We start from the raw sequence: 17462 nt of genomic DNA, 5'->3' as shown, positions 1-17462 counted from the left end.
TGGATTTTTTTTAGGAATTCATTGGGAAATTTCTTTAGTAAAACTTTTAAAAACTTGTTTAGGAATTGTTCCGAAAATTCCTTCAGAGATTTCTTCAGAAATTTATCAATTTCTTTGTAAATTATTTCGGGATTTTTTAGAAGAAATTAATCAAGGCATTTCTTTGCAAATTCCTCCAGTATTTCATTCAGAAATTCTTTCGGGCATTCCTAGAAAATTTCTTCTAGCAACTGTTTTCCTTTGAACCTTCGGAAATTCCTTCAGGAATTTCTTCTCAAATTCCTTTGCATAGACATTGCCTTCGAAATTACTTCGGGAATCTATTCAGAAATTTATTCGTGAATTTAATTTGCAATCCCTTTTAGCAGTTCTTCGAAAAAATCCTTTAAAAATTCGAAACGAAACGAAACTAAAAAGCTATGAACAAGCATTAGAGTGGAATCTAGCTGAACATCACAGCAGAGGCAGACCCAGAGGCACAGGCAGACAGGATGGAGATCTTTCAAGTCAGCTCTTTGCACCTTTCGGGGTGTATAGGACCCATCCCTAGTAACATTTTGGTTTTATACTGGTTTTATACCTTATTTAGCGCATCTTTAGGCAAATCCAGCACACTTTAGTCCACTATTGGTTTATCTTGCCATGAATCCAGAAAATTCCACCAATACAACTATGGCCATCATTTGGAGAGCGGGGAAAGGACTACAATACAAATATTACATGGTTAAAGGCAAAACGTACAAGTTCTACAACGCCACATGTTGATCAAAACTGAACTGCATTTAAAATTCTGGCACCGGTGTTTTGAAGAGCTTCCTGCAGGTTGGCAGCAAGGTAAAGGCGATTAATACATGACTATTTTCAAAAACAGAAGGTTCATGCTAGCCATCCATAGGGAAGTCTATCGAGCATATCATACACGGTAAAGGTTCCCCCAAACACACGCGACACGACAGTCGCAACGCGATTCTATCGCTTGGCGACAGCGATTCTGTCGCCGTTGGTATGGAAGCGTAAATAGCACATTGCCTGCAGCGACCCAACGATAGAGTCGCGACGACCAGTTGTCGCCGTCTGCGGCGATATGAGGGAAATCGCTTAGGTCTGGGGAGCCTTAATACAAGGAATATCTCCTTATTAAGGAACTTTTTATTTCACTTTTTCAAGAATATCACCCTATACGCGCCAAATTATGCGTACTTTTATTTATTGACGGGAAGTTTTTTTTACGCTTTTCGTAGTTTGCGGATGACATAAAGAAATGCGTAAAAAAAATCTATCGCAAGAAAAGAAAATTTTCATGCGCGTTACTTCATAGTTGGAATGAATTAGTTGTGGAAGAACGGACGTTTGTGAAACGGACAGTTTATTCTTTAAAGCAGGTATAAAAAGTTAATATTTTTTCAAAGCTTCTTAAACTCAGTAAAAATGATCATTGTTGCCCTTTTAGATTGGGATTCGCGAGAATTAAAAGGCCGTCCAATACAAACCTGAGCTTATTCCGATACAATAAATTCAGACCCATGGGAGCCATGAGAATCGTTCCAGCCGACGATGGCATCCGACACAACGGACATATACGAGCGGTCATGAAGTCAACCAAAGCCACCTTTAAGGTAACCCATAAGCATCGCTAACCGCTTCCGCCGCGATCTTCGCCGAGATTCTATGTGACATGCCAGTGTCATTCTGCGACCGGCCTCAACGAAGAAAAGCCTAGCCGAAACTGCCACTGGAAGCTGCCGCCTGCCCCCCCCTCAAGAAAGCCGAGTTAACCTTGAAGGGCCAGCCGGGAAGTAAAGACATGGGAGAACCTGAGAACTCAGTGATGAGAAAATTTTGATGGTCCCTCAGGAGCGACGGAATCGAAAATAGATTCGTAAAATTTTTAGTATCTATGTAGTTATTTTGAAGTTACTAGAATAAAAATTCCTCTGGATTGAGTATGCTATGTATTTTTATAGAAAATAAAACTAATTAAAGAAACCTTACCGACTTTTAAAAGCAAATCCATGTATGGAACTGTAGGGGTAAAAAGTACACATTTTATTTCTTTTCTCGGTGTAAAAATTACACACTTTTGACTTGTAGAAAAGGAGTAAAAAGTATGCCTATTTCGTCGTATGACCAGTATACTCATAAATGAGTAAACGGAATATACTCCTTTTGGGAGTAGTTCCACTTTTCCAGGATTATGCGTACTTTATAGTTCTAAAAGAGTGTATTCAGGTTACCGTGTACAAGTCTGTACAACAACAACTTGCTTCAGACCACAATGCCCAAAGAACATTCTCTTCCGATGTCGCGAAGAAATGTAAATCCTCCTGTGTAATGAGTTTGATGTGAAAAAAGGCAGAATCACCGCCTTCGACCAGTGCAGTGGTCGCATAAACTGAATACTCAACACATCATTAGCCAACGGATACGATATTTCCAATCGTCAATTCCCGGTGTCGATTGTGTACTGTTCCTAATGGATCTAAGGATGCAATCATCGCTTCGCCTGTTCTGATGTACTACCAAAATGTCGGTGGCATCAATAGCTGAATCGCAAATTATAAATTGGCTGTTAGCGATTTGTCTTACGATGTCTATGCTTTTCTATGCTGAATGAAAATACTCCTTCCAGTCAGCCTTTCGACAATACTCTCTCTGTGTATCGCCAAGATTGCTCATCTTCAAATATTGGCAAAAGCACCGGTAGTGACGTTTAACTTACTGTTCGTTCTAGCCTCAAATAGCGCATTCCGAGCCCTCCCGAATGCTCTGCTGCTGAACAATTTTGGGCATGGGCATTTTGGATCATGACAGTTCAATCTACGTATACGTAACTTAAACTCAAATGTTGCACTAATCGACAAACTCCTCTCAAATAGAAACCAAAAACATAATTAAATTGAATGATATCAACCTTCGTGATATTGTGTGGCAACGCGACTTGAAGGGTACACATTTTTCAATCCATCATACACCACAAAATCATTTCGAAAATTACTTGATGCGTATGATACCGCGGGACGCATACAACTAAATGCAGTGCTAAATTGCAACTATGGGGCGCTGGATTTGTTTTCCGCCAGTGAAAATTTTGGTTGAAAAGTTTTAAATGAAAAGTTTAGTTACAAGATGAGTCGATGCGCAAATGCACCGTGCGTCTCCATATGTTCTTATGCTTATATGCTGCTGAACATTTTTCAAATCTCTAGGTTAGGGGAACTGGGGTAGGACGCCCACGTTAAGGAAAATGCCATTTTTATCAATGAAAACCACCATTTCAGCCAGTTTTCATCAGCGCATACTGAAGAACAGCATATCTGCGACTGACTACCGATAACAGATATCTAATTGTCCATTTTATTGCACAGAAATTTGATTTTAAAAAAAAAATAATTTTGAAACCATGCGGGGTGAGATGCGCCAGTGGATGGGTTAAAACGCGCATATGCTTATCGTACTGATTTTCATTTTAATTGCCACCATTAAGGCAATTAACCGAATATTTCAGCTGTTTCGGTCATACGAAATGAGCATGGGCGTAATGCCCCACACCGACCTCAGAAGTTTGAAGGCCCATAAAATCGTTTTAAAACCATTTTTGACGACGATTTCGTGTGGAACATAAAGAACACGAGTAAGCAGCATGGCTCATGGCTCAATTATTAATTTATCAATGTATAACAGCGACAGAAAGACTAAATTCCACCGAGCATCAAAACACGCAAAAATCATCTGTCATAAGACGAGTTTAAACAATCCCATTGAATTCCACCACTTAATTGTATCCTGACAGATACGTATTTCGACCTCAACAGTAAGGCCGTCTTCAGTGTCTTGTACTTGACTCGACTTGAAGAAAATGATCGCAGCTTACACTATTTATACTATGCGTAGGTATAATAATTTATCTTATTATTTATCTTATATTAACTTATCTTACTACGGTGCTTATTTCTACTCGCTTGATGCGCTTAATGCTTAGGTATAAACTTGAAGAGCCAGGAGCTACCATTTTCCTTGATCTTGGTGGGTGGCTCACAGGCAACTACTCAAGCACATCAACGGTAAATAGTGTAAGCTGCGATCATTTTCTTCAGAAGTCGAGTCAAGTTAATTTCAACGAATCAATGTTAAGCTGAGATAACATTCCACTAAAAAGCTCAAAATAATTTTCTTATCAAAAAACGCAAAAATCGTTTTTTCGAGTTTTTCATGTATAACTAGAGAAAAATCATGAAATATATGTATCCAATGGCAATATTTTTCATTGCTTTATCGTATAGACTATTGAAAATAATCAAAATGGGGATATTTAACCTTATTCAGGGGTGGCGCGTTTTAACCCCTATGGGCGTGCTACCCCCACTTCCCCTACCTAGTGTTTCTTTTGGGAGACCCATTTTTGCCTGAAAATACTCACCGTGGGGACATACAGCCCAACAAACAATTTTAGCTAAATAAGCTAGTTTTTAGCTGAAGAAGACTATTTTTGCATTAATACGCGCTCTCTTAAGTCTTAGCTTCCAATGATTGTTGGGAGATATCGCAACATGAAAATAACGTCAACGCCATTAAAGCGATGAACCCTCTCTTACTTTGCGACCAAATAATTTCGGTCTTTTCCTAATCAATCCCAAACTAACGCCAGTCACCAGTCGATTTTAGAAAAGCAGAGACTACAAATGTAATACATGAGCGTCGCGAATACAATTTTTTTCCAGTGTTATCGAAGCAACAAACTATCTTCACTAGGGAAAATACTAAGTCAGCAAATGTCCCGTTACGCTGGGATATAGATACTCTGAAGTAGTGCGTAACGGTGTAAATCCAGTCATATCGCCAGGCTCGGTAAAACACTGAAACTGACAATATAACGTCCCTAACCCCGAATCCCAAGGTGTCAGGCGACCCGTGCCGAGGGGATGAATGGCCTGGGGGGTGAAACAATTAGCCAGGCAGTTAACGGAGCCTGTAATCCTGGGTAGACACCTTTTTTCGTGGTGTATTACGGAGAAAGATCTGCCACACTGTGCTCTAGTTCTTACTATTCTTGTTAATACTTATGAGTGATGGACGGAAGAGTATGGAACGACCATAATCTGCTTTTAGATGACCCACCTTTTGCCACTTTTGGATGGAGTCAATGGAGTAAATTATAAAAACGTACTCAATCTTAGGCTGGTTTTAAAGCCGATGACATAAATCTCAAAGCGCTGATTAATTAGGAAAGAAGCGGATACGAATTTGGTGGATCTGCTGAACCCTCTGACTGATTAGAGCTCTGTGTAAAGGTGAGATTCAGAAATGCCAAACGCAATGAAATCAGATCTCTGTACAAAAACGAATCTGGAACTCATAAGAAGACGCAAAAATATGTTTGAACTGCAGTACCGATGCATGGTCAAAATCAGTATTATCCCACTTATTGTTGAGCCGAAACTGATTGAGGGGCGCGCCTTTGAGAGTTGGTATAAGCCGTTTCTGGAAGGGTATAAATAGCGGTACCTTAATCTAAAGAGGCCTTACATTAAGCTTGAGAAAATATCTGAATAAAAACGACTACTTCATTTCTTCTCAATAGACATGGAGCAGAAAGACATGCACTAAACAAATGACACGGGTATACTACAAAAGTTCAATGAAATGGACGCAGTGATTCATCCCGAACAAAAAAAAAAGTCAGCAAATGCAGTACGGGCCAGATTTTGGTGTTCGTGCTAGTGAGTTTTTGGCAAAATGGAACCAGAATCATTCCAGGACGGAGAACTTGTTGTGGATTGCACTTCGGATGTTGTTGGCCTCGCCTTCTTCAGTAGCATAAGTTTGTCGTGGAACACGGTCCCCAGCAGAGAAAAAAAAGTTCACGCAGAAGATTTGAAAGTTATGCTACGTTAAAAAGCCGCATGTAGATCAATATGCCAAGATCTGTATGAAGGAGCTTGGATTCCCCTTTAAAACATTTAGGCCTTGCAACTGAAGGAGCACCAGCAATGGCTGGAAATAACTAAGAAAGAAAAAGCAATAACAAGTGATATTACCCTGCAATTCCATTATTCACCAAGAAACTCTGTGTACGAAATATAAAAACGAAATGGTCTGTGTACGTATCCGCATAACTCGAAAACAGCTCATTCCTTCAGCAAATATGTTCGTTATCATTTTCGACGGGTTTATATGATATTTCTTCATGCGAAAATCACGAGTAAGGTTGAGTAAATAGTGAAAAACTAAAATAAAGATTTGTTTTTTGCCTACTATGCAGGAGAACGTCTGCCGTGTCGACTTCGACTAGTTTCTAATGAAAAAAAATGTAACATTCCTCCATGAACTCCGACGGGAATCCTCCAAGGATTCCGATGAGAATCCCTTAGTGAGGGAATGTTCCAGGGATCCCAAATATTCCCGGGAATTCGACAAAAATCCTCCAGGGATTCGGACGGGAATGATCCGAATAATCTGACGGGAATGTTTCAGGGATGCCAATGCAGTATTGTGCATAATCATTATTAGACGATAATGATTTCAATTTTCATGTGAAAACTTTTTACGTGAAAACAGTAGGCGAGTTGTCGCCGTTGTACTCAAACGATAATAAACACCATAAACACAGAAGTTTCATACAGACATTAATCTTTACTGATCCCGTAACGCGGTAGATCACTTTGACGTAGTGTGTTGCGGTGTAAGATCTACCAAACAGAGCCATGGTTTAATCCATTTTTCTAGCTAGGACAATAAGTTGTGGTAATTAAGGATTCATCGTATTTAGTCCCCGCTAGGTACCAACAGCAGTCTCAGAAATAAAACATAATTAATGTTACCTTGCAGACAGTTGAAATACTCGAATTCCTCTCGTTTGAGGCTAAACTGTATACAGCGGAAACAACTTTTCAAGAAATTAGTTAAAAAACCTCGGTACCCAGTCCTAGGCTGAACTGACTGCTGCCCAGAACTGACTGCTGGAAAAATCGAGTTAGGGGTTTAAATACGTACTGACTCTTCTTGAAATGATGAACAATGGTAGTGAGAGGAACACACGGACGTTCTTATTCTTGAACAAATTCTCTTGCTTAAAATGGTATTGTAGACAAAGCTAAAACCCGGGTTAGCTTTACTGGTGATATTCTAGAAACAAGATAAGGATATGGCTAGGGCTCCGATGCATGGCCAAAAACACTGTTCTGTTTTCATTCGAAAGTATTGATTTCCTATTGATAAGGGGCGCGCCTTCAATGGAATTACTCTCTGTGAAGGGTCTAAAAAGCGGGACCTTGTCATGGTGCTCTTGAGAAAACAAAACAGCAACTGTATCGAAACCGATACTACATTGCTTATCAATAGTAATGGAATAATACGACATGCACTTAAACACCAAGGATACGGGTAACGCTACAATAGATCTAATAACTGGTCGCAGTGCGCACCTGAACAGGCAAAACAAATAAGGAGGTCCAACGGATTCCAATTCGAAAATTCTCGTCGGAAATCCTCGTAGGCAATGTTCCAGGGATGTAGAAGCAAATCGTCGAAGGATTCCGAAGCTAATCATCGAAGGATTCGAGGGATCGCAAAGCAAATCGTCAAGGGACTCAGAATTCATCCTCCAGGGTTTCCGAAAAGAATCCTCCAGCGATTCCGAAGGGAACTTTCCAGGGATTTCGAAGCAAACCTACGAGAGATTCCGAAACTAATCATCGAAGGATTTCGAAGTAAATTGTCGAATGCTTACGAAGCAATTCGTCGAGGGATTCTGAAGCAAACCGTCGATGTATTCCGAATCTAACCAAAGAATGATTCCGAAGCAAATCATTGAGGGATTCCGAGGCAAAACGTCGGAAGACTCCGAATTAAATCTTCAAGGAACTCCGGAGCAAATTGTCGGAAGATTCTGAAACAAATTGTCAAGGAATTCCGAAGAAAATCTTCGAACGATTCCGAAACAAATCTTCGAACGATATGTTCAATAGATGTTGATAAAAAAATCTTTCACCGCACAGACGCCATCGGGAACACATAAGTGGTGTCTAATGACTCAGCTCGAACTTACTTGAAGTATCTCGGACTTACTCGAGATTTTTTTTTTTTCAACAAAGAGCTGCCAAGCTACTTCGAGTTAGGTTCTCAATGGACGCTCACCAAGCACAAGAAAAGTTTTTTTTTTTTGTTTCTTGGGATCAATGCAAAAATAACTAACTTTACATATTTGCGGAGTTGCGACTTCTGTTTCGATAGTTTTGTTTCATTTTACAACAATCAAAATGTCACAATCCCGAGCTACCTTGAGTTGCTCGAACGAGCTCCGATTACAGCTTCTAATCTGTTTCAAGCGACTTGAAGTAGGTTGAAGTCTGCTGCATGGACGCAAAAAGTGAGCTCGAAAGCGATTGCAGTCTACTTCGAGCTCTTATTAGACAGGATTACCGTGTACGCACCATACTTTGCGCAGTTAAGGAAATACAAAATTGAATCAACTCGTACAACTTACAGAAAGAAGCTATCTGCCTGAAATAGTTTCCATGCTGTAGTATTATTATTATCTTATTGTTTGAGAACTAAATTTGGTACGAAAATTTAAAATAAATAGTAAATTGAACTTCAAAGCAGACCCCTTATTATATGCCTAACTTTGCGCACATAACTTGGAAAATTTCTAACACGAAGCAAGCGTCTATCATACAATTTTTCATCCAAATTGTATTTTTTCAGCTAATACTACTATTACAATTTATGTTCATCCCATTTGTAGGCATACTTGAGCATATTTGAGAATATGAGGATGCCCGGCATTATTTTCTTATGATTCGACATACTTAGTATGTTTTCACGTCTGTTGGTGTATGTACAGCCTCATCTATGTACATTGGCCACAGCTAACAAAAGTACTTTTTTGCGTAAACCCTATTCCGACGAGGTATATTATAAATGTTGAAAATATCGAAAAAATACGAGTTGTGCGCAAAATTAGGTACACTGTATTGAAAAATTGTTCCTAACATTGCGCATCATATATTTTAAAGAAAAATGTAAATAACTAACCAAATTATCATGATATGGCTTCTACAATATTATGATTATTGTGTCCATGTGTAATCAGCAAATTTACAAAAAATACAGTTTTTCGGGTAAACCGTCACTTGTCATTTGTGCTAAGAACACGCCATTTTGGTCATTTTCACTGTTTTCAGTACAAGTTTCGACTATTAAAATGAAAAATATGTCATTTAACAGCGAAAAAATGCATGCACTGTTATGATAACATGTATATTGTGCTGACAAGTAATAATTATATTTCGAAATTCAATTTAAACGCATTCTATTACAAAAATAAACGCAAAATGCGCAAAGTTAGGAGCTGCGCAAAGTTGGGTGCGTGCACGGTATAGATTGATTTTTCGACACGGATTGTTACTAGTTCGTTAAAATCAGTAAATCAGAGTATTGTCCCAGTCAGCCATTCATTTGATTAATAATTCATCGTTCATGTTTCTGTAGATAGTAAAAAGAATATATGTACACTGGATTCTGTTTTACACGATTTGCATTTTCTCAATTTTCCATTCATCATATGAGAGTAAAATCAGCAGTGATTCAAATCGTTCGGGGCTGTCAGTTTGAATATGAATCTGAAACATTATTTTCCCAGCAGCTGTTCTAGATTTATTTTTTATACCTGTTAAATGTCAAAAAAAAACCTTCTATTTTCTGCAGATTTGAACCACGATTGAATCACGAGATTCAAATATTTTTCAATTGTTTTGGTGTATGAATGCGTCATTTTATTTACGATCCACTTTGCAATTACGGCGCTTTTCTTGGCAGCAACATAATGATTTCATTTAATTGAAAATTTGAAAAACATGAATGGAATACTGCTGGGGAAACCAGCGAGTTTGTTCTATTTTGCTCCTTATTTAAACTAGAATAGTGGTCGAAAATTAAGAATGAAACTGAATTACTACTGATTTCACTATAATTGTTTAACGCATGTTAATTATCATGTGATTTTTTTTTGTTTATTCAGTGTTTTTTGAAACATGTTGCGAAGATTTTGGTGATAAATTGAAGTCGCACGATAAAAAATACGAGCGGAAAAAAATCGTATAAAAACAGAATCCTGTGTATATGTAAAGGTCGCGTGACATCTCTCATTGACATTGAGAATTCCATCACTCGTTGAGGGTCATTGAAGTGACTATTTCAACTGTTGACAAAAAAGGATAAAAGTAAAAATTACATTATGAACAAATATATTGAAACGGCAAATCAATTCCAAAAAAACTATAGAAATGGTGGAAATAATTTCAAAAGCGAGAACTTAAAGAGACCATGAAACAAGGATTGTGATACTCCGCAACGTAAAACTTAAAATTAAATAGAACATAACAAAAAGAATAGAAAAAACAAAATCAATTATAGCATTTTTTACGTTTGTGATTTATTACGTTTTCTATTCAGCGTTTGTATTTTGCGATCATTTTTTCATCCATCCATTATTTTCGTATAAAATGTACTCATATGTAATTTATATATACTCATAAGTCATAATAAGGCATTGTTACTTGAATTAGAAATTCAAAAAGGAATAAAGACTACATACCAAATGAATAAAAGTAATAAGAGAACTTCATACACTAACACATATACAAGGTTCAGCAAGTTGAGTAATATAAAAATTGTAGCTTTCCTATTAGCTGGTTTAATTATTGTTATTTTAGTAAATTGGCAAAGAAAAGTAATGATTCAAATAGATCCTATGTCTACCGCATTTGTGTGGGGTTATTTTATCTTGGGTGGGGGTGATCGCTAACTTACACCTGAACATATTTTATGGTAGGTAAATGAAAATAATAACGGCTGAGTTGGGTTTACTTGTTTTGCCGAGGTGAGGAATAATAATCGATACCGTATAATATAACCAGAGTGTAAAATTCAAAATCCTACAAACTACCGACGGAGGAAGTGTGCTGAATGCAGGTTACGAACGTGTGCTTATCATGGGAACCTCCAGCTTTCTATCTCCCATTTCAGTTTGATACTAGATATAATATTGCAAATTGGATGGGGTTTAGACGATTTGATCAAATACACACGTAATAGTGAATCCAAAGTTATATAAATCGAAGTGAGGGTTTAATAAGCCGACCATTCGTAAATTACGCTTTTATCAAAGTCAAAAAGATTTAGGAAAAGCTGGCAAATCTGCCAGCACACCTTGGCGCGCAATCTACACTTCCTCTATACTTTTTTTTTTACAGAAAACAAAGAAAACAAAAAGCCTTAAATATTGTTGTATAAAAATGACTGACTTGAGTGAATAATAAAGCGCTACTAATCTCGCACGTACTTGTCTCTTAGTTGTTTAGTGGTTTAAAAGGAATAAACACAAATCGACTTATTCAAACGTTTTTTGTTAATACCAAATCCTATATTTATATGCAAATGAACGTTGCTGCAACCAATTTGTGTAATTGTTTGTAAAAGTTGTAGTTTAAACTTTATTCTTAATCGTTTCTTTTATCAGTGCTTACCATGTGTACAAAATAGTAGTTATATACATAAAACCTAACCATTAGATAATATATAAAAATTTCCAGTCTCTCTAAATTGATTGAATTAGTTTTAAAGTATGTGTGAGTTTGTGTTTTGTAGTGTCTATGTGTTTGTTACGGATTCTTTTCCCATCTATAGATGCGTATGCGCATTTCATATGAAAGGGGTGACTATTATCCATATAATTATATGACTTCCTACTAGGATTACGTTCGATAAAAAAAAAACAAATTAGAAAGCGCCTATCTCAACGAGACGCGAAAACAATTTTTAAATTAAAAAAAAACTATACATATATTACTATAATCACCCATTGAAATAAAGTTTAGTACTAGTTGTATTAGTATTAGCAGTTGCTGTAATTTAAAAACAATTGTACCCTCTAATGACACTTAATAATAATAGTTGTGTAGCAGTAATAATTCAGCCCCGTCGAATCACAAGAAAAATCAATCGATATTTAGTTTGCAATAGAAGACGACAATCGAAGCAATTGAAGTGAATAAGATGAACCTTCGTCAACTATGTTGTTAGGTATTTGTTTTGTTATCTGAATAATTACACTCAACGTAGTACTTTTTTTGTTAATTTGTTTGTTGCTATGTTCACTTTTAATATATATGATCAATAACTAGATAATTAATTTATATCATACTTTTTTGTATTCATATCTGTATAAGGCATTGTTTTATTCTCTCATGTGTTTGTGTCTGCTTATGATTTTTGTTTTCTCTTGTTTGCATGTCCTATATATCACTACTTTCAATTTAGCACAATAAGAAATAAGTTTGTTCGAAATAACACAAATTCTTGCTGGTTAGTACAGTTTACCAAAGCCTTCCAGAGGCCGTGCGCCCTTTATATGTATAATGCTTCATCAACAACACACAAACACCATAGCGCCGCTCACTAATAATACAGAACATGTTTTATGGACTGCGCCTTAATTTCTACAAACACCACAAGTAGAATATCTTACGCATATTTTTCACCATTTTCTGTTTCTCTAATAACGTTGTTGAAATTTTTGCATGATTTTTTTAAAAAACAGAAGACAGAAATTGTAATAGTTAAAATTGCAGCAAAGGAGGTATCAAATTTCAACAAGTGTGAAACTGCCTCCCATTTACTTATATATTTTATACGTTTACATTCAATATTAACATTTAGGAGGGCAACCATTACAGAGTCCAAAAATTACCGCTCTACCTCTCACGCCCTAACCTCAAATCCCAAGATGTCAAGCGACCCGTGCCAAGTTGTTAACGAAGAATGTGGGTTTCTCACAGAGGGTGGCTGCTTTAGGGCCGATGCCCACGTAGCGGTTTTTCAACGCCACGTGCACGCAGCGTTAAAATAACGCTGGTGTGCATCGGCGTGGTGACGCTGCGTTACCGCTTTTTCCCGGTGCACACCTGCGTCTTTTTGACGCTACGTGGGCATCAAGCCTTAGCAACAAGTGGTGATCGGTGGAATGACTACTGCAAGGGCAGTTGTTTTTCGTGAGTCAAGTGGCAGACTTATGTCCTGTTTAAAATCGTGTTTTGACGGCACAAATTCCAATAAATAGCTGATTAGCACAGAAGAGTGAAACGCAAGAGTTGCGCAAAGAGTGAAGCCAAATCTACCTATTGAACTGTCAAACCGTCTACCTATCGAGCAAAGTATTGTGAGTGACTTGGTTATCGAATTAAAAAGTTTTAGAAGTGAACGTTCCCGTGAAGTCACTTGAAGGGTTGCACAAAAATGAAAGTTGCCAACATAATAACAAGAGCATCATTCAGAATAAATGTAAGAAGATCCTCTTTGGGCAACTCTATAGTGCTGTCCAATGAGCAGCTCGAAGTAGCTCGAAGTTGTTTCCGTCCTGCTCGTTCTTTTTTGTCAACAAATGGGCATGAGCAGGACAGGGAGAAATTTCGAGCTACTTCAAGCTCTCATTGGACAGCACTTATATAATAGACTCTGGTATACCCCAATTCAGCGCTCATTTTGGTTCGTACGCAGTTAGTGCTAATTATCGGAAATTAACTTCTCCTGGCGAAAACTTTATTAGTTGATGTACATCGAGCCTTTTGTGTTTGTATGGCTTCTTTATGTCGAAAAATAGCTCGTCGATACTCAGTTAGCTCAGTTACTCAGTTACTCAGTCAGCTCAGTTCTGTTGAAAACTGTGGAAAAGGTGTTGAGTGATTATATCAACTCAAATTACATGATTAAACATCCACTGTCTAAGTTCCAGTTTGCTTACCAGTCCGGTAAGCCAACAATTACGGCACTTCATACAGTGGTATCTAAAGTGAAAAAAAGCGCTACCGGTAAAAGAAATAGCACTTTGTTCTTTCTTGGACATTGAAGGAGCTTTCGATAACGCTTCTTATTCGTCAATGGAATGTGCCATGAAGAAAAGAAACTTCGACACGAACATTATCGTATATGTATACAGAGATGATAAGTGAGAGACTTGTTCATTCTCTTTAGGATTCAATCCCTGGAGCTAGGAAGTTCGTCTCTTACAGTATGGGCAACAAAAGGTTGCCCTCAAGGAGGGGTCCTCTCACCACTAATGTCGATCTTCTAGAAGAAAAAAGTTTCGAGGTTGTAGGCTTTGCTGACGATATTGTCATCATAGTGAGGGGGAAATTCGACAATATCATTTCTGAAAGAATGCAATGGGCTCTAAATTTTACCCAATCGTGGTGTATTCAGGAAGGCCTTCTTAGCATTAATCCGTCAAAAATTGTAATTGTATCATTCACTAGGAAAAGTAAACTTGATCTAAAAGCTCTAAAGCTTGGAGGACTAGAAATTCAGCTTAGTGAACGGGTCAAATACCTGAGAGTCATTCTGAATTCTAAACTAAACTGGAATGCTCATATTGAGTGTGCGATCGGAAAGGCAACTAGTGCCTTCTGGATATGCTCTAAAACATTTGGAAGAAAATGGGGCTTAAGACCAAAAATGATAAAGTGGATTTATACTTCCATTATTCGTCCAAAACTGACATATGCTGCTCAAAAATAGGAACAAAAACGGGAGCAGGAATCTTCGGCCCTCAGTGGCAATGGGAAACTATCCAACGGTGTTCCAAGCGGAGATTTTTGCTATAATGATGTAATGAATGCTAATATCTGTGTAGAGAGGAAATATAGATATGCAAATATTTGTATCTTTACAGATAGTCAAGCGGCACTCAAAGCATTGAGTAGCTTTAAATGTACATCAAAACTTGTCTGGGAATGCATTCTTTCATTGTGAAAGGTGTGCCAAGAGAACTCCGTAAACCTATCCAGGACACTGTGGCATTGAAGGTAATGAAAAGGCAGACGAGCTTGCAAAACGAGGATCAAACACACAGTTTATTGGCCGAACCTTTCTGCGGTGTATCATACAGTACTATAAAAATGGAATTGAAATCCTGGAAAGCACAAAGATTGATGACCAACTGATTGGTTGCCGAAAAGTGTGCTCAATCAAAGAGATTTATAATTCCCAATGTTAAAGTAACCGAAAAGCTCTAGGAACTCAGCAAGAGAGCTCTTTGCACCTTCACTGGCCTAATAACCGGACACTGCCCGAGCAGATATCACTTGAAAAATATTGGCCAGTTTCAAAATGATATCTGTCGTTTCTGTAACATGGAACGTGAAACTTCGGAACATCTGCTTTGCAGTTGTGATGCATTGTACAAGGGTAGATCTAAATTTCTAAATAGTGGCTTTATGCAACCAGGAGATATGCAAATCCTGGAAAGGTAGTGAGTTTTATTAACTCAATTATACCGGACTGGGAAAAGACGCGTCTTAGGTTGTTTACTTGACAAATGGTGTTCAACCTACAAGATGCGAATACATAGTTAAGAGTAATTAGGGGTATACCACAAAAGTTCAACTCAATGGACGCAGTGGTTCTACGCTCCAACCAAAAAAAAAAATCATGAATTAAACGAAATTAAAACAAAAAGATTTTGCGCCATATGGAATGAATGGTGGGTAGCCGTATTAGCCTTCTCTTCAGTCCCCTGGATTAGCACGACTGAAAATCGAGGCAAATGCAAGACACTGAAGACTACCTCACAGTTGAGGTCGAAATACGTATCTGCGTAAGATAACTTAACTCGTCTTAGACGGTTGAATCTTTTTTTGTACATAGGGGAAAGTGGGGAAAAATGGCCACCCTAAGTGGTAATCTTTGTAGAATAGTGAAACTCCTTAGAATTCTGCTGATTTTTCCATGAAAGGTGTGCTGATCTACTTTCAGGGCTGGTCACCGAGTGCCAACGACTGTCGAATCTGAAGCACGACACGGCGTTGGTCGAGAAGAAACTTACATCTTCAACGGTGCAAGCAGTTCGGCACACAAAGCAGCCGAACAACCAAACAAAGTCATCAGCAGACGGTAAGTCACCACCATCGCCGTGCTGGCAGTGCGGCGCGATGCATTTCGTGAAGGGCTGTCAGTTTTCCAAGCACTTTTGCAAGCAGTGCGGAAAAATAGGCCACAAAGAAGGCTATTGTGGTTGCTTCGCAACACCATCAAGCTCGAAGTCCGTTGGGGACAAGAAGAAGAAGAAGAAATCTTGCTCTACAAAGGTCATTCAAACAGTGCAGCAGGTCAATAGCCGCAGGAAGTACATATCCGTCATTTTCAACAAGACTGTGGCAAAGTTACAACTGGATTGCGGTTCCGACATCACCGTTATAAGCCATACAACGTGGAAAACGATCGGATCCCCTTCATTCTCAACGACAAGCGTGGAAGCATCTACGGCATCTGGGGAGCCCCTCGAATTGGTAGGCGAGTTCATTAGTCCGATAACTATTGGCCACGTCACGAAAACAACTATCTGTTACATCACGTCGGTCGAAAACTTGAACATCATCGGGTTGGACTGGATGGACGCCTTCGATCTTTGGTCGAAACCGCTTGCTGCCTACTGCAAACAGGTGAATCAATCCAATTTATTGCCTTCGTCTGAAAAACACTTCTTCACCCAGTATCCCGAAGTTTTTCAGGACAGCTTGGGCCATTGCACGAAAACCAAAATATCCTTGACCTCAAACAGGATGTGCAGCCCGTTTTTCGACCAAAGTGGCCCGTTCCGTTTCACGCTATTCAAAAGTTGACGAAGAATTGGATCGACTGCAACGGTTGAACATCATATCACCTAAAGATTTTTTGACTGGGCAGCACCCATCGTTGTTGTCCAAAAAACCGGCGGAAAAGTGCGGCTGTGTGCGGATACTCCACTGGGCTTAATGCAGAACTCGAAACCAACAACTTTCCTCTCCCAACGCCTGAGGAAATTTTCAGTAAGGTATCCGGCAGTAAAATCTTCAGCATCATCGATCTGTCGGATGCCTATCTACAGGTGGAAGTCGACGACAAATCCAAGAAGTTATTGACAATCAACACCCACCGCGGTTATTCCGTTTCAATCGATTAGCTTCAGGAGTCAAGTCAGCTCCGGGCATTTTCCAGCAGCTGATGTCGAAAATGGTTTCCGGCATACGCGGCGTTGAAGTGTTTCTCGATGATATTCTGGTGCATAGCAAGACACTAGAGGAGCACAACCGAATACTGAATATGCTTTTCCGGCGGTTGTTCGAATATGGATTTCATCTTCGCGCGGAGAAATGTCGGTTGTACCAAGACCAGATCAAGTAAAACCTCCATGAGTCGATGTTCCATGACTCGATATCGACTCATAGAAGCAAATTATGCCATATTACAAAATATTTTCTGGGTTACTGTGATGGTCCCTTCAATCAGCTTCCCAAGGATTTTCTATTCCACATCTCGATATTTCCATGAGTCGACGGTCCCTTCAACATCGACTCATGGAGGTTTGACTGTATCATCAGTGCTAGAGGTATTCAACCGGACCCAGCAAAAATTGCAGCAATTTCGAAAAT

At 38.6% G+C, this 17462-nt stretch overlaps 1 protein-coding gene across 1 annotated transcript; it reads left to right on the top strand.

The window, feature by feature from the left end:
- Nucleotides 1–15715: 15715 nt before the first annotated feature.
- LOC134209476 (uncharacterized protein K02A2.6-like) lies at nucleotides 15716–17214 on the top strand. Its single transcript, XM_062685458.1, has 4 exons — nucleotides 15716–15731; nucleotides 15808–16493; nucleotides 16613–16697; nucleotides 16994–17214. Exons 1-4 carry the CDS (start codon nucleotides 15716–15718, stop codon nucleotides 17212–17214), a joined length of 1008 nt encoding a protein of 335 aa, XP_062541442.1.
- The last annotated feature ends 248 nt before the right edge of the window (nucleotides 17215–17462 follow it).

This window comes from Armigeres subalbatus, chromosome 2 (assembly GCF_024139115.2).
Source record: "Armigeres subalbatus isolate Guangzhou_Male chromosome 2, GZ_Asu_2, whole genome shotgun sequence".
NCBI lineage: Eukaryota > Metazoa > Arthropoda > Insecta > Diptera > Culicidae > Armigeres > Armigeres subalbatus.
Note: the sequence above shows the minus strand (reverse complement) of the source record. Positions and strands in the feature narration are given on the sequence as shown.

Excerpts from the sequence above, each read along its gene's own strand:
- LOC134209476 (XM_062685458.1), top strand. Across the intron at positions 16,494-16,612 it reads TTGCTGCCTACTGCAAACAG|GATGTGCAGCCCGTTTTTCG; the intron begins GTGAATCAATCC and ends GACCTCAAACAG. Across the intron at positions 16,698-16,993 it reads GAATTGGATCGACTGCAACG|CTTCAGGAGTCAAGTCAGCT; the intron begins GTTGAACATCAT and ends TCAATCGATTAG.